The 23,393-nt window shown below is 42.4% G+C and overlaps 1 protein-coding gene and 1 long non-coding RNA gene across 2 annotated transcripts in view; one reads left to right on the forward strand and one right to left on the reverse strand.

Moving 5' to 3' along the window:
- The window catches only part of LOC106961712 (ephrin type-A receptor 4-like), a 30,181-nt gene extending 7,091 nt beyond the window's left edge, over positions 1-23,090 (forward strand). Inside the window, exons 6-19 of the mRNA XM_015055631.1 lie at positions 10,747-10,902; positions 11,505-12,017; positions 14,590-14,714; positions 14,872-15,031; positions 15,131-15,242; positions 16,670-16,728; positions 17,597-17,710; positions 17,800-17,985; positions 18,071-18,132; positions 18,260-18,469; positions 19,731-19,907; positions 21,814-22,001; positions 22,153-22,338; positions 22,878-23,090. Of these exons, the coding sequence (XP_014911117.1) occupies positions 10,747-10,902; positions 11,505-12,017; positions 14,590-14,714; positions 14,872-15,031; positions 15,131-15,242; positions 16,670-16,728; positions 17,597-17,710; positions 17,800-17,985; positions 18,071-18,132; positions 18,260-18,469; positions 19,731-19,907; positions 21,814-22,001; positions 22,153-22,338; positions 22,878-22,995 (2,366 nt within the window). The 3' untranslated portion in view covers positions 22,996-23,090. The remainder of the gene's footprint in view (positions 1-10,746; positions 10,903-11,504; positions 12,018-14,589; positions 14,715-14,871; positions 15,032-15,130; positions 15,243-16,669; positions 16,729-17,596; positions 17,711-17,799; positions 17,986-18,070; positions 18,133-18,259; positions 18,470-19,730; positions 19,908-21,813; positions 22,002-22,152; positions 22,339-22,877) is intronic.
- LOC106961714 (uncharacterized) lies at positions 14-14,583 on the reverse strand. Its single transcript, XR_001427827.1, has 3 exons — positions 13,954-14,583; positions 1,663-1,810; positions 14-732 (listed from the first exon to the last, which is right to left on the reverse strand). It is a non-coding gene; the product is annotated as an uncharacterized LOC106961714 (long non-coding RNA).
- Positions 23,091-23,393: the final 303 nt, after the last annotated feature.

Consider the following 23,393-nt stretch of genomic DNA (forward strand, 5'->3'; position numbering starts at 1 on the left):
CGGAGACAACAGACAGAGCGGAGACGCCTTTTTTTTTTTTTTTTTTTTTACGACAAGATTTGACTCCCGCTATTCAGTCCCACATGGAGCAGACACGCAACACGTCACCTCAGACACATACATACGCAGATGGACCGGGACCAACAGAGTGAAAAGGGGGAGAACAACTTGCTGATCTACACCCTTGGCTTTATTTATGATGCCCATCCTGGCGGGCTAATTGTATAACAAACAGAACCATAACTCAAAGAGAACAGAAGAGACGCTTGGAGCGGGACGCAACTCTGTGCCAGTTGGCAATAAAAAGAGAGGCGGAAAAAAAGTTGACATTTCATTCTATGCAGTGAGAACAACGCCGCCAAACATCTCTCTATGTGAGACAAACGCTCTCTGAAACCTCCATCCTGCAAACACCCTCCCGTTTGGGGGAGGAGGAGGAGGAGGAGGAGGAGGGCTGCGGGGTCGTCCTTGAGGTCTGAAATATGTTCCGAGTTTTAGGAGATCCCCCTTGACTCCACTGAACGTCCAGCAGATGTGAAGTGCCATCTATCTATCTGCAGCTCTCTTCTGCGTCTCCCGCTCTCACCGCCTGTCAGGTTGTTGGCTTGGAGCAGCTGCGTCAGGGGAAATCCATCAAAGTCCGGATGAATTCGCAGCGCTGATCCGGAGAATCTCTTGTCTCAGCAGCCAGAGATAGAGACCTGAACGTTTCTAATTGTTTCCGTTAACAATCTGTGGGAAAAAAAAAGGGGGGGAAAGGGGAAGGCAGATTTGGATGGAGGAATAATTGATAGAAAAAGGTTATAGTCTTTTCATGTCACCGAGGTTATAAAGTTCGAGAATATTCTTCCCATAGACATGTTAAGCCACTTACCTCTACTTTATGAATCATTCAAGCATAAGGTAGCTCAAGAGTTGAACCAGGCTCTTACTCTGGATCATTTGGCTCTTTTACTACTAGTGATGCTAGTATTTTACTCCAATATTGTAAGTGGAAGCTATTAAAACTACCAAAGATCACAGAATTGAACAGACAGAAAATATTATTTTAGCACAACAAGGGAATTGCCAAAAACCTGTTCGCTGAAAACTTGGCACACAGTAGTTGATCAAATGATGATGATGCATCTCTCTGGTTTTCTGTCATGGTGTCTATTCTCGATTTCTTCTCTGTTTATCGAGGATTTCCCTTCTGCATTATGTTCATAACGTTCATTCACCTTGTTTTAGGTGTGGCACTTTCTCTTTTGTTATCCCCTTTCAATAAAACATTGCATCATAACAAGATATCCCAGTTTTGTTGTTGACAGCTAAACGGTAATGTGTTTTTTTGTTTTGCTTTGTTTTTTTTTTTATTTCACCACAGCGTAGTAAAAAGAAAACAAAAGCTTTTATACCTTTCTATCTAATAAATAGGCTGGTATAAGTAAATAAAAGAAACAAAAACTAAAATGTACTGACTGAAAAGGCAAAGTCCATATTCAAAAATAAAAAGACAGACCACTAGGAGAATTGGAAGATCTATTAAGACCTGTTAAATAGACAGTCAGAAGGTCTTATCTAATAGAGTTTGACGCAAGACCATTTCAAATCACTGTGTATTTAAAGGGGGTATTTACGTAAAATCAATATGTAATGTTATTCCCCTCATCCAAAACATACCTAGATGGTTATTGTCCTGTTGTGGATGAAGTTCTTGAATCTCTCATGGCAGTCATGTGGTGGATTCAGTTCTCTACCTCATTACCCAGCACTCCTCCTCCAGCCACTCTGCTCCTCCAGACTAGTGGCAGCAGCAATTGACAAACACCTGTTGGAACCACTATTATCAGTGCATTCGTCCCCATCGCTCCCACTAGTTTATCATACAAACCACTTCTCAGTCCGACACTCTCAGTCCCACGGTTGTAAATGAGAAGATGAAGATAATGTCGTGATGAAGAGCTGCTGGGGGTTGTGTCTGAAAGATTGCACATTAAGTTGCTTGCTTTCCAACCACAAACTTAAACCACATTATGAGTAATCGTCCTGCAGGGAGGTTCGCCCCGCTTCTTGCAGTCTTTTGCAACTAAACCTGGATTTCTTCGAGCATGTTTGGGTTAGGTTCATTTAGCTCCATTAGACTTCCAACTTACACAACTTACACTTTGCTATCTCTGTTGAAGATAATCTTCCCTACAGCATGATGCTACCACCACCGTTCTTGGTGATTTTTTTTTTTTTTTAGATTAATGTGCAGTGTTAGTTTCTTAGCTAGATATTTGTTGTTAATTAAACAAAGCAGCTTTTTTTGTGGTTACTGTATCCAGTGAAAAGAGACTTCTTAAGGCTTCCTTTCGACAATAGCTTGATTCTTGTCATGCTTCCATAAGAGCCAGATTTTTGTAGTGCACAACTAATAGTTGTCCTTGACAGATTCTTCCAACTGGGCTGTAAATCTTAGCAGAATCTTGGCTGCTTCTTCTCTGGTTAATGCTCTCCTCTCCCGGCCAGTCCGCGTAGTTAGACGGTCGTGTCTTGCTCGGTTTGAAGTTCCACCGCATTCTCTCCACTTTCAATATTGAAGGGTTATGAAGACTTTTGGAAGGAACTGTTCATGGGAGTGATTTGGTTTTTATCAGCTTCACATTCTCCTTGTGTTGCAACCTCATCTTGTCCGTTCCACATTCTAGGCTGAGCTGTGGGAAATGTTAGCCCATACGGTCTCTCTGGGTTGGTCAACCACATTTATCCACACCGGGAAAATCACTTTCTTAAAATAAAAAACTCCCAGGAATAGAGAACACAAAATTGCTTCGACTTAGATTTTGATAGTTCTGCTGCAGAGCCTCCTAGGATGATGCAGGTTTGACATTTAAAAGGCTTCAATTGGATAAATATCCCCAAATTCAGTCAGCAGAAGCTCCACACATCTAAGACCAAACTAGAGACACATGTGCCAACCGGAGTGTGAGAGCCCCCCGTTCTTATTCCCAGGGTAAGATGTGAGAAACGGCTTCAGCTTCATCAAAACTGTAAATCAGAGTTAATAAAAGTCTTGTTCAGTAAGTAGACGACTGCCAGCGCTGATCATGTTCCAAAAATCTCTGCCGCAGGTCTGCAATATTTATTACCACAAGAATGAAAGAAAAAAAGGAAAATTACAATCGCTGCATCCATTATTCTCATGGCAATAAGCAGCCTCCTAAGTGGATGCACCACGTTTGTATTTTTATAAGGAACACAGCCAGGCCGAGCACAAGGGCCTCCAGGGAGGAAGAGTTTCGCATGCTGGTAGGCAGATTCTGTTACCTTTGAATGGACACAGGGTGGGTCTTTCCTCCTGCTTTTATTCTTCCCATTAAGCTACAGTAATCTTTGTCTGGCTTCAGCTGGATTTCTAAGACATGTATGAAAGCCATAACAGGATACCCACCTAGAAACGGAATATACATATTTACAAAATGTTGGGCTCTGCATTTAATTTAACTCCAGATGCTTTCAAATAAAACAAAACAGAACAGACTCTGCAATAAAACTTTAAAGAAGATGTTAAATCAAAGGTGCTGTCATGCAAGTAATGCTGATTTGTAAGTTTAGCACAAGGAAGTAAATAATTTGTAAGTGGTAAGAAATGTGATGCATTTGTATTCGGCCTCCCTGAGTAAACACTTCATACAAGCAGTTTCCATTGCAAGCTTTGTATACCTGGGTCCTGTTGAAGAAAAGTATCATCAATGCATGATACTTCCATTGCTATGTTTTATTGTTGGGATGGGGTGTGTAGGATGATGTGCAGTGTCGGTTTCTGGCAGATAGTTTTTGCATTCTAGCCAAAAGGAAAAAAAAAAAAAAAGAATAAATGAGCTTTGATCTAATCTGACCAGAGCTCCTTCTACTTTTGCCATCTGCCTTAAACTGCTTCTGAAAAGCTTTAGGCATAACATTTTATGACTTTTATGGTTTTCCTTTTCATAGTGTTGCATAAAGACCAGGTTATTGGAGTGCACGACCACTAGTCAACTGTGTACAGATTCCTAAACAGCAGCTGTGGATCTCGGCAGCTCCTTCATAGCTACCATGGGGCTAATGGCTGATTTACTAATTCATGCTCCCCTTAAGTCACAACTGCTCTCAATACAGTTTTAACAAACTTCTTCCATTTCAGATTATGGAGTGAACATTTCTTTCTAATTTTTTTTTTTTTTCTTACCAAGCTCTACTCTAAGCTATCGTAACTTTGTCACTAGCGTTTCTGGTGTGCCTCTTCCTGCTTACGGATTTTCTACCAAACCTCTGACGCTTTCACACATGTGGACTTCTAAACTCAGCTGTTATTGGCATCTTTGTGAAGTGGTCTAAATACAAATAAATATTTGAAACCAATGATCATATTTCTTGACGAAATACCTAAAGGTTCAAGGGGGAGTGAAAATTTGGCAAGTCACTATTTACATTGACAACGTGTAATCGCCAGTAACTCCTGCAAGGAATCTTAGCACATCCAAAAACTTGCTGCTATAAAATGAGCCGAAATCCGAGCAGATTCAGACAAAGCGGTGATGTGAAAAGTTCATCTGGAGTGTTGACGCAGGGTAATGAGGATGGAGAGGAGAAGCTCTGGAGAGGAAGAAGGGATTAGATGTTGAATGGGGCAAGAGGGGGTTGAAAGAAGGCCACTGACAGCAGAAGGCATCAATACATGGGCTGCTCCTCCCACAGTGGTGGAGGGGTCCATCACTGGGAGCAAAGGGGACGAACACAGAAAACACAAGCGAGAGGGACCTCCCTCATCTTTTCTATAGCCCTGGTTAAGATCGAGGTCATGACTGAGCCCGATGAAGACGTCAAAAACCCTGAGTGACAGCCGCTTGCACGCACGCACACACACACACATACACACAGGCGGTTTAGCTGCGGAGTGCGGGGTCATGACCGAGGCAGATGAAGACGTCAAAAGTTTGACAGCTGCGATCCGTCTGGGATGATCGGAAACGAGGAAGGAGAGACCTCAGAAAGCATCTGAAATGTGAACGATTGGGGAGGCGGAATGAAAGAGGAGCCTTCTGCTTTTTGTCTCTGCCGTCCTCCTCCCATCTTTGTCGTCTGATTCTCCTCAACTTGCAGCCCGGGAAGATTGGAATGTTTCTGTGTGTCTGAGCATTTTTTTTTTTTTTTTTTTTGCCTCTGTGCTCACTTCCATCCAGAGAGATTTCATGCTTGTGCTTCCCTCCAACGCACCTGCAGTGTCTTGTAAACAGCAGAAAGCATTTGAGCAGAAAGGCAGCCGCAGTGAAAGAGAGATGATAGAAAGAAGAACCAAGCAGATGATGGAATGAGTGCGTAATCGCTGCATTCAGCCCCTCTAATTATTGCACGGCGCTTCTGGACTCAGGACATGTTGGATAGCTAACATACAGTGTGTGCGTGTGCGTATAATCGAGTGTGCGCCTGTGCATCGCATCTCTGATTTTCTGCCCAACAAAGCCTTCCCTCGAATGTACTTGCTGTTTGGAGGAATGCCCAGGAATGCCTGGAGAGCAGTGTTGAGGGGCAAACGGAGAAGGAAGTGTGTGTGTGTGTGTGTGTGTGTGTGTGTGTGTGTATGTCTCTGTGCAAGAGTGTGTTTGTGTACAGCAGGTGACAGTCTGAGGAAAGACGCTGGAGAGCCACGAGTAATTGTCTGAAATGAGCCAAACTCAGGTTGGGGGGGGGAGTGGTTTGCAATCCTCCAACCAGAATCAGACTGCATGCGTGTGTTTGTGCGCTATTGTCTCCATCTCCCAGGTTGGTCTTAATGTAGAGGAGCTTTGCCAGTTCCACCAAGCAGTCTATAGCTCTCTGGCATCGGCACCGGCTTTTTTTTTTTTCCAGTTTCTCTCTGTCTTGGTCTCATTATCCCTCCTTTCTCTTCCTGAACTCTTCTCTGAGATTTTTCAGTCAGGAGTAAGGGGGTTTGCTTCCGCTGGTGGTGGGGTAGAGATGTGTGTCTGATAGGGAGGAGGGGATATTGTTGTAGACCGCTTTTCAAATGCTAATGTATTCACCCTTGGATTTGGGTGGGCATACACACACACTCACCAGTCTTTACACATTTCTCTTTAAACCTCAGAAATTTTAAGCCAGATTTTTTATTTTTCTTTTTGATTTCAATGAGATGGAAAGCAGCCACCCTCATGGCGGGAACTCGAAAGGTTTCAGACAGACGCTCTGAAATCACAGATGTACCGAGCAAAACGTTGAGGCTGATTTGAAATTTAGATGCTGGTTTTCCCTTAACTCTAATGCGTGAAGCTGTAAGATTAGCATCCAGAAAATATTTCTAGCTTTTCCTTCTGTTGATTTCCATTGAATATTTATACTGGAGTAGAGATGATGTCAAACCATATGTGTGAGGGAGAACTTCTTGCAAAAGAGGGTCTTACAATTTTAGAACGAAGTTAAAGTGATTGGGGAGTTGACATTGTTCATGCATTGGTATATCCACTTGAAAACACAACCAATTAAAGCATCTCACAGTGATGGAAACTTGAGAAACTTAAAAAATATGTTTGCAAAACAACAGTTTTTTTTTTTAAAGGGGCTCTCATAGCTTTAGGGCCCTGGGCTACTGCCCTGGTAAACCAAATGTATAGTATGGTCATGCCTAGAACAGTTGTTCCCAAATATTTCAGCTTCTTAACCTACAAAAACATAGAGGTAAAAGAGACTTGTGATGTCAAATAAACACTGGAGCCTAAATTTTACTATATGTCTTTAGAACGATCCCTTCAGACACTTATAGCAAAGTGTGCACTCTCAATAATTTTTTTGCTTTTTAGTTTGACTTCTGAAAAGGGGTCTCAGTTCCCCCATCCTTGTCCATTTAAGCCCTCAGCACAGTACTTAGCATATCCCAAAGACTGCCATTACATCCAAACCCAACACATTCTATGACAAAGACAGGTTGATACTGGTCAGCAGCTGAATTTGGCCACTTTTTGTTGCTAACTGCATAGGTCATGTGTTTATACTGAGTTCCTTAAATCTGACCCCAACTTTTTGCTTTCACCAAGCAAAAAGTTGTCAGCTCCTCCGCCGTGTTTGTACACAAGGAAATGATCATCTGCATTTCTACAGGCTTTAATTAAAAGGGGCATGACCCCCGGCAGTCAAAGTGTTTTTCTTTCTTTCGTGGCAGTGTATCGGCCCTTTCATCCATCAATCCATCCCTGCCTCCATCCATCACACAGACAGGTGTCAGGCCAGAGCAGTAAGGGGTACTTCCTCCATCTCCACCCCTCTGCTACGAAGGAACAAGGGATGATGACAGATAACAACGGGTCAAGGAGAATCCCCGCGCACACACACACACCACCACACATGTGCCGCATACAGTGCGCCGACCAGGCTCTTGCTTGGATTCGCAATGAGCCGCATTTGCATTTTCGGTAGCAGAAGAATGCGTATGCAAATGCCGACAATGCTGATAGTAATCAAAGGGCACCTTCCCCTCCGAGTCCCTCCCTCCTCTTCCTCGTTTTGTCTTTCTCTTCTCACCTTTTTATCTCTGGCTCTACGTCCGTCTTTTTTTTTTCTCTCCCTTGTGTTGTCTTTTCCACAGCCCTTTCTCCATCCCTTACAATTTCCTAACAGCTGATTTCAGTGTAATTATTGTCCTTTTCTAGCAGGCGGTATAATAACGTGTCCACAGTCGAGACAGTTCCACTCAAGTTTTCACCTTGTATTATCAGGACCTGTGTGTTTGTCCCCGTTGCTCCCACTTTATCGTCCGACTCAGGCACTTCCTCGGCCCTCGGTAGCGCAGGGTTAATGTCGGGTTAATGACACCCTCATGAGCTCTTATTCCAGGTCACCAGCACTCGCCCCCTCCTGTCAAAACCAGCGCTAAAGAAGACACAAAGAGCTACAGAAAACAGAGAGAATAGAGACATGAGAGGGTGCTGACAGAAGTTTATGGCTTCAAATACCTCCCTTTCTTTTCATCCAGGCGGTAAGGACTGGAGAGGACAGAGACAAAAGCAGAGTGTTCCCCTCCTGGCATTCCCGTTGAGTCCTGTAATCAACCTCGAGGTCCTCAACAGTTTAAATGCTTCCCTAAGCCTTTTTTTTTCCATTTGATTCACCTTTCGTTCCCAACAATGGACTTTTACATACATTGACGGCTGCAAACAAAGGAATGTGTGCAACAGGAGAATTATGACTACACTGCATTTTATCTCTCAGTTGTTTGTATCACCTGATGCGACAGGATGAATCATTCACAAGATGAAAACCTCCCGTTATCAGCCGTAAACCTGCTTATGAAGTTACAGGTTTGTGTGTTTTACGTGCGGTCTTGTTTCAACTGGTATCGCTGCGGAGCACGTGAGTGATGCCTCAAACGGAGCTTGACGGCTGTATGGAGATGCCTCAAGCAAGTGAGAGTTATCAGAGAGCGGAGCGCCAATGAGTTGGAGGTCGAAGAGGAAGTGAAGAGGGAGAAAATGGGGGAGAATGTAAAATGTGAAAAGGATGGGCAGAAGACTGTGTGAAAGAGCAAATCTGTGGAGCCGAGCGCAGATGGGGCAGGATAGTTGGTCAGAGTAGATTACAGGGAAGACTTCCTCCCTCTCATTTAGCGATGCGAGCGTCATAAAGCACACTGACACATCTGAGCACACACATCATTCCCGCATTCCTATCCACTCCCACTGGGATGTCTTCGAGCGCCTTGGAAATGTGAAAGGGCTGTAAAACAAAGGATGGAACTGGGGAAGCCGGTGAGACCCAGAAAGAAGGATGAATAGGAACTGATGATGAAAAAGGAGACGCTGAAAGGAATTTCAGCAGCAACAAGCAAAGGTTTTCCTTGTGAAATCAAACATGCAAATAAAAAAAAAAATCGCTCGAATCCACCACGCTTTGCAATGTCTTCTGCTTCAGCAGTGGATGTCAAGCGGTATAATTATGCACTCATTTATTGCATTGTGGCTCTGTCAATGCATGAACTCCTCGGTATACGGAGAGAAGATTCCCCTCCCTCCGCCACCCCTCCTCGTCTCTCTGTCACCCTCTCTCTTTCTCTGTTTCTCCTCTTTCATGTATTTAAATGTCAGTTGTGTTTGTGTGGGCCGACGGGACTGTGCAGTTTTGATGTATTCACTTCCACTGTTTCTGTTCTCCACGTGTGAGTGGGAGCTGATCAGTTAATGTTCTTTTAGGTGCTTCTTTCTTCGCTCATCAAAAGTCAAGATAATGGAAGTCAAAGTGCCCCTCCCCCTCGCACTGTATCCTTTTATTTCCTGAGATCTTCCTCTACAGTTGTTTGTCCTTGAGCCCTAAAACTGCAATGGCTGATTAACGTATTGACCAGGATGTCACAAATAAGGATCGAGGATTAACTTGCATTTGAACCCAGGTCAGAAAAGGCTGTCTGCATCAGAGTGGATAACAAAAATACCCCCCAACTACCCCCCCACAAAAAAAAACAATTATATTTTTAAATGTTTTCTTTTCTGTGGTACATTTTGCTTTTTTTGTGAGGCTTATTGTAACTTTACCGTCCCATATTTGATTTACACTCTTTGAGTAAGAACGTTCAGTAGCTACCACTGGCATCTGAAAGCCTCTTTCATCCCAAGAAAAAAATAAAATAAAAAAAATTTGGGGAAATGTTCTCAAAATTTTCTCTGAATTTGCTAAACACCTGGTTGGAAATTTATTCTGTGGGTAAACCTTTTGTGAGGTGGTGTACACCAACAGACTCAAGAAACTGATGTTTCTTGAGTCTGTCTCTAAAGATTAAGGACAGGATTGAAGAATCTACACCAGAGAACCTCCGCATGGCATATTGGAGTCCAGATCTAAACCTAAACGAGATCTTATCAAGAATGAGTAGAAAAGAATCAGTCGGCACTGGATATGTTTAAACCCCACCCCTCATACTTCACATACTGTAGTAGTTGTTCGGAAGTAGTACAGCAGCAGTATGAGATTTTTGAGATTTATGTCATGTTATAATGTTATTCCCTCATCAAACACACATGTGGAGTGCTCCTTTGAATCATTCACACATTTTTTTTGTGTGAAAATTCCTTAAATCTCCCACGGCAGCCTGCTCATACAACGCACTGCCCATTTACCCACAGATCCACCTTGGAGTGTTAGTCCCCAGCTGAGCTCCCTGCAACACAGAACGGCCCTCCCTCCTTCACACCTCCATCTGGCTTGGTGGTAACAGAAATCAGCAAACATCTTGTGAAACTGCAGCATGTCTGCTGAGCTAACGACACAAATGGTCCCAAGAATGGTTGTAAACGGGATCGATGAATGGCACGGAGAAGCAATGTTCTCCTTGCCACACATGGAGACGTGTTGGAAGTGTCAGGAAGGATAGGAGCTTCTTAGAGAGAGGCTATTTCCAAGGCGTCGCATAGGGCTATGAGGTGAAGTCAAATTTCTTGTTTTTGGTATATAGACGATTTTCATAACAACTGAAGTTAACATAGTTACTTGATTGTGGTATAAAGTGATACTATATGGCTGGAAAGTACATAATACTTCCTCTTTAAGGAAGAAACCACAGACTGTCTTTATATTGGTTCCTACAAACATTCCTTCAGATAGAACCAGTTGCAATAGCTCATTTACAAGCAACATTGTAAATTCAAATCTGAGCTATTGTGGAGGTAAATTGTTACCACTGCAGCTTACGGATCTCTTTGGTGTTCTTTATCGACATCATTTTAAAGAAGTAATTCGGTGTCTTCTGTCATCTCTCTGCAGCATGTTCTGCTGGTTTCTACAAGTCCAAGTCTTCGGATGCTGGCTGCTCCAAGTGCCCTCCTCACAGCCGCTCGCTTCGGGACGGCGCTAACGTTTGCGATTGCCACACAGGATTCTTCCGTGCAGATTCTGACCCACCCTCCATGGCCTGCACCCGTAAGAGCACAGACACACAAACAGTTAAAATGGAAGCGAAAACACTAATGATGGGTGCGTGCAATTCTCCCAAATAAAAAGGGAAGAACATGCATTGTTTCCCAAACTCTCTATCTCCTCCCAACAGAAGGCTAAACAAACGTATGTGAATGCCACCCCTGTTTCATAATCCCATTGCTTATGACTAAGGCACCATCTACATCCCGTCTGGTGGTGATAACTACCAGACATTGAGGACTGAATAAATGCACCTACTCTTTCTCTGAGTCTGTGCGAGAGATTTGAAGACGCTGCTCTGTGTGTCTTAAACCTAATTATGCCTATATACAGCACATGGTTTCCTTCGCCTGGGAAAAATGAGCGCACACTTGTACGCGAGTCTCTCATGCACACGCACACACATAACATTAGATTCCAAAAAAGAAAACAACCAAACCATCAAAAGCATCCCAGAGCCATATGGTTTTCAGCGTAATACCAGATGTCTTCATGTTAAGCCAAGGACTGCCCCCTGAAATACCTCTCTGCTTTCTTATTGTTCCTCCTTCCTTATGTGATGCAGATATAAATACAGTCGGTTTTGGTTTTATGTTTATCTCCAGAGCCTCCCTCAGCACCACAGCAGCTTATCTCTGTAGTGAACGAAACATCGGTGGTCTTGGAGTGGGCACCCCCTCGGCGGCTGGGAGGCAGAAGCGACATCAGTTACAGTCTGGAGTGTCTCATATGTCAAACCGGAAGCCACGGTCAGCCTCCACGAAATCACACGGTCTCCCAGCCTGAGGTCCAGCACAGCAGCCTGGGAATGCAGTCGGACCAAGGGATTGTAGGATCTGAGGTTCAGCTCGGCAGAGGGGTTTTCCAGAGCGGGCCCGGTGAATACCCGTGGCCCGGATCGGAGTCTGCCTCCGGCACCCAGCTTTGTCTCCCCTGCGGCTCAGACGTGCTCTTCTCTCCGGACCAGACCGGCCTTCAGACCACCAGGATGGTAGTGAGCAGGCTCCGGGCCCACACACACTACACCTTCGTCGTCTACGCCCGCAACGGGGTCTCCCTGGTGAGCGGCGCAGGGGCATCACAGAGCGCATCAGTCAGCCTCACCACCAACCAAGCAGGTGAGGGGAAGAAGTGCTGCGTGTGATAAACGTGTCAGATTGTTGACTCCAGTAATAACGAGAAATCTGCTTATAAAGAAGTGCTCCGTAAGTGGGTCAGCTGAGCACAAACTGCTGTTTGCTGCGTGCCCAGAGGGAGGCAAGATCCCATGAGTAATGGTCAAAATTGTGGAAGCATGAAAAGAGCAAGATTTGTATACCTTTCAAAAAATAGCGTCTCAGTGGTTTTTTTTAATCTTGTTGTGGTAAATATGTTTGAGAAACATAAAAAAAACTGCTATAATTATATTTTAAGGCTTAGGTTTATTGTTGATCATGTCTTCTTGAAAAGACTTTGCTGACTCTAGGCCTACTCCAGGATTTCAACCGATTTTAAAAGTAGTTGCCTCTGTGATTGTTTGGAGCCAAAATTAAAATAGTTAGGGTTAGGGTTGCTGTTGATTAACTCCAGTGACACTGGCATAGATGCACTTCTTTACTTTTCCGATTCATGAGCTGAGTTTAACATAGCATTTGAGTGCTTTATCTTACTGATGCTGGAGTCGTCTTTTTTTTTTTAAATCTAAGATAGGTGGGTGTCCAACATTTGTAACCGGGTGAGAAAATCGGAGCGCCGGTGTAGGCGTAAGGTTGCTCACTGTTTTAATGGAGCATCTGCAGGTGCATGCCCTGTTTAGTTCCACCAAGAAGAGCTTCAACCATGTGACTGAAATAAACATAAATGCATTATGTTGCATTACATTAAGCATTTAGGCCTTCATTTCCATTAGCAGATGGACACTTGTGGTTTATAGCTGTCACACATTTGCATTGAAAAGGGTAAACGACATAATAAACGCAGATGGCTTTGAAAGGTCCTCTTACACCTCATCTTGTTTTAAAAGTGTTAATTGTATGGAAATTGAAATCAAATTGTGTACTTCTCCCTAAAATAGAACATTACATTAATAAAAAAAAAGAAACATAAATGTAAACACATCTTTATTTTTCATAAGTTGGTCAAACTTACCTTACAGCTAAGCTAAAACAGAGGTAGAGGTTATGAAACCCCTCCACAACAGACAAACTTTACAAAGATCTAACAATTTGCAACATTTCCAGTAATAGTAAAAATAATATATTAAAAAAAAAAACATTTCAATGAGGTTTTTTTTAAGAAGTAACAAGTTGTTTCAAGGTTTTCCCCAGAAAACTTGCTAAGCCTGGTGATTGAACACCAGGGCAGTCATTGGCCCAGCGATCCGTCGTGTTTTTGAGTTAAAAAAAAAATGTTTAAAGCTGACGGGAAATTTGAAAAATATCACTTGATAATTATGTAACTAGATTGGAAGATTAATACTTGAACACCAACTATAAAGTCTTAAAAAATGCAAACATTTAAAAAAAAAAAAAAAAAGACTCAAAGCTTGTTTTTCTACCTTCTCTGGAGCTGCTCATGTGTGGAAAAAATTAAGCACATCCCAAAAACATTGACGACACTAAACTGTAAAATTTCTATGGGATGTGCTTTATTTTTCATCGCACCTGTATAAAAGTCAAGCTAGCGCATAGCTAGCTCGCTAAACGAGCACGCATGGCGTTGCAGCTGACAGCGGAACGCCTTTAGCATTCATATCAACCGCACACTGGATTTGGATTTTCACTTTTTGCCTCCTCTGCCTCCACTGGAAACTGTTGTTCCTAGTATCACCATTATATCGTTCATAGTTATTACTTTGTCCTCCCACACCAAACAACTGAATTAATTACAGGGGGCTGCGGGGGTGGGGGGGCTCTTGAGATGGTGTCAAAAGTATTCAGGAAATCCCTGACTTTAATGAAAAAAGAAAAAAAAAAAAAAAAAAAAGTTGACGAGGGGGAGAAAAACACAAATCATGACGGTCAGGAAGTAACTGAACAACAGCGCTGGTACAAGCAGAGCTGGAGCTTTTCTTACCCTCAGCACGGATCCAAAGAAGCGTTAGAAAAATCACCCGCATTTTATGAAGTGTTTCATTTTCCTTGTGAAGGAGTCAGCTTATGTGTGGCGTCTCCCTCGCACGTGCTCTTTATTAGTTTTTAGTGGAAGCCCCCTCGCCCCCTTTTTTTTTTATTCGCTTTGTTTTTGCGTGCTGCTACATCTGAAGCGTCGTTGCTGCAAGTCTTTATGGTGGCATTTAGATACCAGCACACCTGCTTAGTTCCAGGTGCCTTGGGGAAATAAGTTGCTGTGTCTGCACAGCATGAGAGTGTGTGCCTGGGATGTGTCAAGTCCAACCTGCTCTGCCATATGGTCCGATATGATGCGAACAGGCACAAAATAAAAAAATAAAAAAGGACGAATGCGGATAAAAATGATGGAGAAACGGAGAGTCGTGAGAGTAAAACGAGGCAGGTGTCGAGGGAATAGAAAGTAATGAGGTGCACTGGCTCCAAGAGACTTTGATTAAAAAAAACCTCAGTGAATGCGCTGTTAGCCGCATCCAGAACAGTGAAAGTGTCATTTTACAATTTCAGTAGACACGCTTCAAAAAAAAAAAAAAAAAAAGCTGTGCCACTGTTTAATCTCTACTCATCTTTCGCTTCCTCTCAGCTCCCTCTCCGGTTTCATCCATCCAACTCACCGACGTAACAAGGCACAGCTTGTCGTTGGCATGGCAACAGCCCGACCGACCAAATGGGGTCATCCTGGAGTACGAGGTCAAGTTCTACGAAAAGGTGAGCGGCCCCCATAGGTTAACGCGGCCCAGACAGCTGCGTGAATGTCAACACGTTGGGACGCGGTTTCTGTTTCACTCCTGGTGTGGATGGACTTTGCTGTCAGACATTTGAAAGAGACAGTGTGTTTTTTTTTTTTTTTTTCTCGTTTAATCAGGATCAGAGGGAGAGGTCGTACCGCATAATGAGGACCTTCCTCCGGAGTGTGGACGTGGCGGGCCTCAACCCGCTCACTGTGTACGTGTTTCATGTTCGCGCTCGCACCGCCGCGGGATACGGCGAGTACAGCGCTCCGTTTGAATTCTCCACCAATTCAGGTGCTAACCCAGGCATACTCTGTAGCCTTAGGACAAAACGTTCAATCGGTAGTATTAATTTAAATAAAAAAAAGATAAATGTTCATCTCTTTCTGTTAGATCCCTTTCCACTGATCGGAGAAGGCGTGAACTCTGCCTTCCTGCTGCTGTCTGTCAGTGGGGTGGGAGTCTTACTGTTCATATCGGCGGCTGTCTTCATCATAAGTCGCAGGTATAGAAACACACAAGGTCACACTTCAGTCAAAACAGTCGTCCTTGTCCTTTTTATGTTACTTAGAGTGGTTACGATTAGTGTCTTAGTATTTTATGTTAGTCTAAGTGTTATTCAGGGGGACATTATAGAAGAGTAACAGAGGAGTCCTAATTACGAAGCGACTTTCCATTATCTAAAAGCACTTTACTTTTGCAAGAGATCATTGTTAGCAGGGTTTAATGCACCATCTGGAAAGGTCTGGGAAAAACATGGATTTGATTGATATATTGCTAAGCTACAACTCTTTCCTTTCCTTTCCGTTCCTTTCCTTTCCTCCTTTCTCCCTTCCTTCTTCGCTTTCTAAATCTGCCCGTTGTTCCAACTGTTTCTGTTTATGTTCTGGCTCATAAAGCTGCCCTCCTCCTATTCCCCCGGAACAACAACAACAAAAAAATGTTTCTACTCTTCAACAATCAATAAATGTAACCTTCTTTTAGGATTAGACTGTTGGAACAGCTAATCACTGCAGATTACCAAGAGAATACACCCAACAGGATCAATGCACGCAATTACATGCTGAAACACAGACAATATTCCACTGAGAAAGCAAACAAGGGTACGACACAAAGGCAACGAGGTGCAGCAGCAGAAACTGTTCGCGCTGGTCGGAAATGTTTTAATTTTAAGTTGGGAAAGATAAAGGAAGTTTAAATTCATCTAGAACGCCCTGCTTTAAACAGGACTACCACATAAAAATTAAATTAGCATTGTTTTTTTTGTTTGTTTTTTTTATATCCAGTACCCAGCAACGCACACACAAGTCTCCGGATTCTCCTTCAACAGTGAGATTAAACAACTTGTGTTACCTGCAGCTTTTTTTTAAAGGGGGATTAGAGTGGAGACAGTGATTATCCCTTTGTCCCAGACTTGCTGTTAATGTGTTCAGCTGCGCGGTTTACATGTTAGCCGGGAAGCACGCGCGCGCGCAAACACGCTCCTGTGTCCACAACCAAACTCACTGACACACACACACACACACACACACACACACACACACTCACTCACACCTGTTCAGAAAGAAAAGGAGGTTTTGACAGTTTCTTTGTTTAATAGAAAACACCTTTTTATCTGCCGCTACCTGAGGCGTCGCCCCTCCTCCCTCTGTGCCTAAAAATGCTTTCATCTGGTGCTTCCCTGCAGGCCGTCGCTCTCTCCTTCTCATTGTTGTCGCCTTCTGTTTGCCTTAGAAATCCTTAGAAGGAAAACTCAACTTAAGAGCAGCTCTGAGAAAGGACAAAAAAATATTAAAAACAAATGTAGGACATGTACGCTTTTTGTCAAGTGACGTCGCTGCAAAACTCATACGAGACTCTTGGGAAGTAACCAAACTTTTAGCGTTTGTTGCTGGTCTTTGTGTGAAGAATGCGTTGTGTTTGACTCCTCAGGAGGAGCAAGTACAGCAAAACCAAGCAGGACGCGGAAGAGGAGAAACATCTGAACCCAGGTACTGAACACACACAAGAAGCCAATACAGTGCTTTGTAAAAATATTCATGCTTCTTTAATGTTTTCTGGATGGGTCCCTTTACAACCACATACCTTTTCCTCAGGGGAATGTCTCCTCCAGCTTTGCATTTCTGTAGAGTGAATGTTTCCTCCGTTGTTTCTTTTAAACCGGCTCACATTGAACCGAGAGTATCTGGGAACATCAATTTTCAAGTCTTGACACCAATTCCAAATTGGATTTAGGTCAAGGCTTTGACTAGATTATTTCCTTTAACCTGAGCATGTCTATTGTAGCTCAGACTGTAATCTATAATTGGTTTGTTGTCCTGATGGATTGTAAAACTCATTAAAATCATTTGGAGCCTCAAACAGTTCCTACAATCGCTCTATATCTGTCTCCATATGTTTTCAGCTCTGACCTAAAGGCTGATTCTGCCACCACCAGATTTCATGATGCGATAGTGTGTTTTCCTCTCATGTAGCAATTTTTGACCACATTGTTCAATTTAAAAAAAATTTTTTTAGGAGTTTCACAGCTTTTATCAAGTGTTTAACGTTGTTTTAAAAAATTTGAAACCGTTGTATCCATTTACCTGAGCTCCATATTTATGGAGCACTTACTTTTTATCTACCACATCAAATCAGACTGAAATGCACTAAAGCGTGCGATTGTAACAGGAGAGAATTTTACAAAGTTTTAGAGATAATCCTTCTCTTTATTATCGCTCAGATTCTGTTTGTTGTGCACACTTTCCTAAGCACTCTTACATAACATGCAGTTACACAACTCGGTTTTCTCGCCCTCCTCTTCGTTCATCCATCTCCTCCCTCGTTTCCTCGTCCGCTCCCGCCTCCCTTCCATGGTAGGAGTCAAAATCTATGTGGACCCATTTATGTATGAGGACCCGGATCAGGCCATCCACGAGTTTGCCAAGGAAATAGATGTTAGCAATATTCACATCGAGAGGGTTATTGGCATAGGTAAGTCTCGCTTTGGCGCGCAAGCACACACACAAACCCACACACACATGCTGGCTTGGCACCGACGTTGTTTTGCTGCGCACGTGTAGGAGAGTTTGGGGAGGTGTGCAGCGGTCGGCTGCGTTCGCAGGGGAAGAGGGAGATCTACGTGGCCATCAAGAGCCTGAAGGCAGGATACTCGGACAAACAGAGGAGGGACTTCCTGTCCGAGGCGTCCATCATGGGACAGTTTGACCACCCGAACATCATCAGGTTGGAGGGTGTCGTCACCAGGTGTAAGTGGTGCTGTTGTTCTGGTTTTGTATGAAAGTTGTGGAGCACGGTTTAACTGGAATATCTCAAACTTTTCCCCCTCACTAGGCAAGCCTCTGATGATAATCACGGAATATATGGAAAACGGATCTCTGGATGCCTTTTTACGTGTACGTTGATCTGTTTTCTTCTACAAAACGAACATAAACGTAGTTTTAATTGGTTGATGAAATGTCTTCATCCGCTGTGAGTTAATCAGACCCCTCTTTTTTTTTTCCTGTGATATTAATGGTTCAGAAACACGACGGCCAGTTCACGGTGATCCAGCTGGTTGGTATGCTGCGCGGCATCGCCTCGGGTATGAAGTACCTGTCAGACATGAGCTACGTTCACAGAGACCTGGCGGCTCGAAACATCCTGGTCAACAGCAACCTGGTGTGCAAGGTGTCCGACTTCGGCCTGAGCCGAGTTCTGGAGGACGACCCCGAGGCCGCCTACACTACGAGGGTAAGAGCTGCGAAGGCAAAACTGGATGGAGTATGAAGAAAACATACGGCGCCTTGCAAAAGTATTCACAGCCCCTGAAGTTTTCCATTTTTCTACGTTACAATCACAAACAGCAGATATCCTGCTTTTGTGATTTCAATGAGATAAACCAACCCAAAGTGGTGCAGATAGAAATTATTGCATGGTTTTTCAAACATTTTCACCTCTGAAACTGTGTCATCTGTATTGACTAAGGATGTTTACGTATTATTCACATTACGATGCCATTTTTCACCATAGGATTGCTCTATTCAGGGTGATGTGAAAGTGAAATAAAGCAAATTTCTGCACTGGATTTTTTTTTTTCATTGCTGTCAGACTATTTTTAATTTAAAAATTATGGAAGCAGTGTATTTTCCCTCATCTTTGCAATTATGCACAATTCCTTGGTCTATTACTTAGGTCTGCAACCTTTACAGTTTTTATCCTTTGTAGAGATAAAGAAAAAATTAGTCACAGAAGTTACAACACCTTTTGAAAGAAAGACACCCTCTCATTTATTGTGTATATCTACTGTATTTTCTTCAGTAATTTTCAAAGAATCAACATTTAAGTTTTATTATTAGGTTTTAAGACATGCCATATTTCATATCATTGTATGCAGCTGCTTTTTTGCAAATGTGAAATTCTTTTGCAAAACTTTTTTTTTTTTCATTTTAACAAATGCAAAATGTGCATGTTATTGTTACATCTACTTTTAAATATTAGTTGTTGTTTTTTTTTTTATCATTTCAACAATAGTTCTGAAGAGTCATTGTGAAAGGTCCAAAGGTCCACTTAGGTTGTAGACCCCTGGTCTATTATATAAAATCACAAAAAAAAAAAAAAATAAAATCAAGTTTTTGGTTTAAATGATAAAATCTAAAAAAGGGTTTTAGAGGGAAGGAGTACTTTTGAAGGGCTCTTTCAAAATTGATAATAAACCAGTTTTATATCCTCCATTGTTTATTGAGTAAATATTTACTGGCTGTTTTTATCACATTTTCACTCACAAAATCGCACGTACTTGAATGCTGCCAAAGCTGTCTGACTAACTGAAACACCTACTTTGGCAAAAAGTTTGCCAAATGCATGGACATCTGTGCAAGAGCAAAAAATGATTTCGTTTGAAAAGCCCTTCTTCTCCTCTAGTGAGATGAAATGAGCAAGTGAGTCATACCGAATAAATTAGACAACAAAAGGTATTCCATCATCCAGTGAATCAATTATGCTGCTATTTTAGGAGGCAACTGGGTCCTACCTGTCCCCTGGAGGGAAGATCCCCATCAGATGGACGGCTCCAGAGGCGATCAGCTACAGGAAGTTCACCACGGCCAGCGACGTGTGGAGTTATGGGATAGTCATGTGGGAGGTGGTTTCATATGGAGAGAGGCCGTACTGGGACATGAACAACCAGGATGTGAGTAAATGAAGTGGCTTTCCTTGAATCACTGACTTACGTTTGCCATGTCTCAACTTCACTTTTATCGTCACATAAAGGTTTTTATGACGTGTTTTGATAGCACACGGGGACACGACCTCGTGCAAAAGGAACAATGAACCCATATGTACAAATATAGTGCTGGTTTAGGAAAACAGCCCATCAGTTCCCGCTTTTCAGCAACTGTTAATTGCTCCTTCGTTGGGCACTTGAGGATTAATGTTGAAATGAACAATTTTCTAAACATGATTTAAGTCCTGTGACTTTGTGTGGCAGTCCAATTAAACTTTTACCTCTCCTCGCTCACCAAAAGGGATTTAGCCCGAGCCAATTTAAATAGCAAAATAAATTAAACAGATGCAGCTTTTTTAGCGTATTGGAGGGCCAAATAACTTGCACCCTATCCACTGCATTCCAGCCGCCGTCTTTGAACGCAGCACTTACTTAGAAATTACTTTCAAATTGTCTCCAAACACTGCTGAGGCCAAGTTTGGATTGCTTCCGTGCACCAATCTAATTATTCTTAGGATACTTTGTTAAAGCTATAAAGTGTTTTTTTTATATTGTTTATTTTCATCCTGCAGCCAACAAGCTGCAACTAAATTTAAATTTAGATGTGATATAGTCCAGTATATATATATATATATATATATATATATATATATATATATATATATATATATATATATATATATATATATATATATATATTTTTTTTTTTTTAATTCTTCTTAGTGTCACGTTTTCAGCTTAGAAAAGAGAAAGTCAATCTGGTTGGTGAAGAAAAATCTTAAGTGGTTTTATATAAATCATATTCACACTTTTTAGTCCGCTCTTGTCTTTTGGGATTATTTTTTATTCCCTTCACACTTGTCTTAAGTGAGTCTGCGGCAGAGGTACTCATTATATCGACTTGTCATGCCTCATCAGTCTCCGATCTGAGAACTTGAGCACACTGTCTGAAATCACACCCTGGGAAGCCACAGAGGAGTTTGTTTGGCTCATTGTTCACCACTAAAGCAGATATAATGATGAGTGCCTTTATGGGGAAAAGCCCTGAGGCTTGCAACAGAGTATACGTTTTTTTTTTTTTTTTTGGTTTTTTTTTACTAGTAGATGGAACTAGATCCCCTTTTTTAAATAAAAAAAAACTTTTAAAAAAGCAATTTATTTAGCTTTTGTCTTAATAGTTTTGCGTTTTGTTTTATTTTGGATTCTCATTGGATTTACTTGTATTACTTTTTTTTATTTTATCTTCGCATTTTATTTGATCGTTTTTTTATTTTCAATATTTAAGTTATGTATTTTATTTATTTATTTATTTTTTATTTCGTTACTTGATATCATAACAAACATTAGTCAAATATTTTCTGGGTGTGGTATCGTCACGACTGTGTGTGCTGCAGGATTATGACCTGGTAGGTCAACAATAGTTACAAGACACATAAATATCACTAAATTTGAAATGTACTGCAATTCATGGGAATCTTAAATTATGTGTATGTGCTTTAATAATAATGCTTTTTATCCCAGAATGTGTAGCCTGTGCTACTCACTTTAATCTGCAGTATTTTGTGACATTTCTGTCAAGTATTCAGGTGGCAGTTAAAGGTCGAAGCAACTGGTAATTTGCTCAATTAGTTTATCATTCAAAGCAAAGACGAACATATTGAACATGCTGATCGTCGGCATGTTTTGATTGCCATTTGGCAGGTCTCTGCATAACATTTAGCCCGAAGCGCAGCTGCGTCAAACTGCTGCTGGCACCTCTTCCGAAAGCACTCGCGTTTGGTTCAGTCATTTTACAGACGGCTCAAGTTTTGAAAATTATCGGACAGACGCAACGGTTCAAAGGTCATCCTCGATCCCTGCTCTTTTATTGAAGGTGATTAAAGCAATAGAAGAAGGATACAGGCTGCCTGCTCCCATGGACTGCCCTGTGGTTCTCCACCAACTCATGCTGGACTGTTGGGAGAGAGAGCGAGGAGACAGGCCCTCCTTCAGCCAGATCCTTAACATGTTGGATAAACTTATACGCAACCCTGGCACCCTGCGGCGCACAGGAGGGGACAGGTACGTAGTGCATGTCAATGCACACAGATAAAAATAAGCACATGCACCAAGGCAAATACTTGCATAGCTACGCATGAATTCCCTTATCCAATTTATCACTATTGCAAGTAACGGTCTCCCGCAAAATGAGAATGACTCTATTTTCCTGCAGACCTCCGGGGACCATGCTGGAGTCCAGAGTGGGATCAGAGGTGTGTGTGTCTGTCGTACCAGAGGCGTGTGTGCCACAGTGGTCGATGTACGATTGGCTGCAGTCCATTGGGTTGGAGAGATACAGAGACGTCCTCGCAGCTGCAGGATACTCCAGCCTTGAAAGCCTCCTGGTTCTCACACACCAGTGAGTGCAGCTTATTTTAAATGTGCTTTTTCTGCATTACACAGCGACATGGTGTTGATGCTGATTCTGCTACATAACCACCAAACGACCTGGTGCAGCTTATAGGAAGCAGGCTCCTGCAAAAGCATTTCTACGACTTGAACCACGAGCACATTGTGCCATGTTACAAGCATAACTTTGATGTGCTGCGTTGGGCTTAATGTGGCAGATCAACAAAAAGCGTTGTTCATTTGCAAAGTGGAAGCAAAATATGCATTTTTAGTTATTGCAAGTGTGTATATTTAGCGTCATTGTACTTCTGAAAGCTCTGCCTTTCAGAAATTTGATCAGATTTCCTGATTCCGCTGAAGAAAAGCAACGCCACAGCATGATGCTGTCACCACCGTGTGTCATGCTGGTGGCAGCGTCATGCTACATCACACGGTGTTTTGCGTTTTGGAAAAAATCTGGAGCATCTTTTTGCTACAGGCTTCTGAGTGCTTTGAGGCAAAATACACACCAGACATCTGAACCAGATTTGTGTGTTTGTTTCCCCGCAGGGAGATGGACAGACTCGGAATAATCACGCCGTCGCATCAGGACATACTAATTGCGAGTGTGCAGCAGGAAATGTTGTCCCAAATGCAACACATGCAACACTCTATGGTCCCGGTCTGAACTGGTGAGCAGTTACAAACCTGTTTTTTTTTTTTTTGAGAAGAATTTGATTTACCTCATCTGTGCACTTTAGAGGAACTGTTCACCAGTGGAAGTACAAGAAGTGAAGGCAAATAAGAGGAAAACTATAATGAGGAGCACTTTTGTGAACTTCCATCCTGTGGAGCTTTCTACAAAACCCCGTTCTGGACGTGGGCACAGACAGCACTGAGCTCCTGAGAGCTTTGACTGATGCCTCATCCTGTTTTTCTTGGTCTGATTTCGCCTCTTTTCTTTCTTTTTTTTTTCTTATCTGTTTGGTGAAGGCTGACATGTGCATAAACAGAATGGCTTCCAGGTTGTTGTTTTTTTTTTTTTTTTTTGGGGGGGGGGGGGGGGGTTTCTACTTACATAAATTT

The sequence above is a fragment of the Poecilia latipinna genome, unplaced genomic scaffold (genome assembly GCF_001443285.1).
Source record: "Poecilia latipinna isolate Pla-1442-1.1 unplaced genomic scaffold, P_latipinna-1.0 Scaffold1326, whole genome shotgun sequence".
NCBI classification, from domain to species: Eukaryota; Metazoa; Chordata; class Actinopteri; order Cyprinodontiformes; family Poeciliidae; genus Poecilia; species Poecilia latipinna.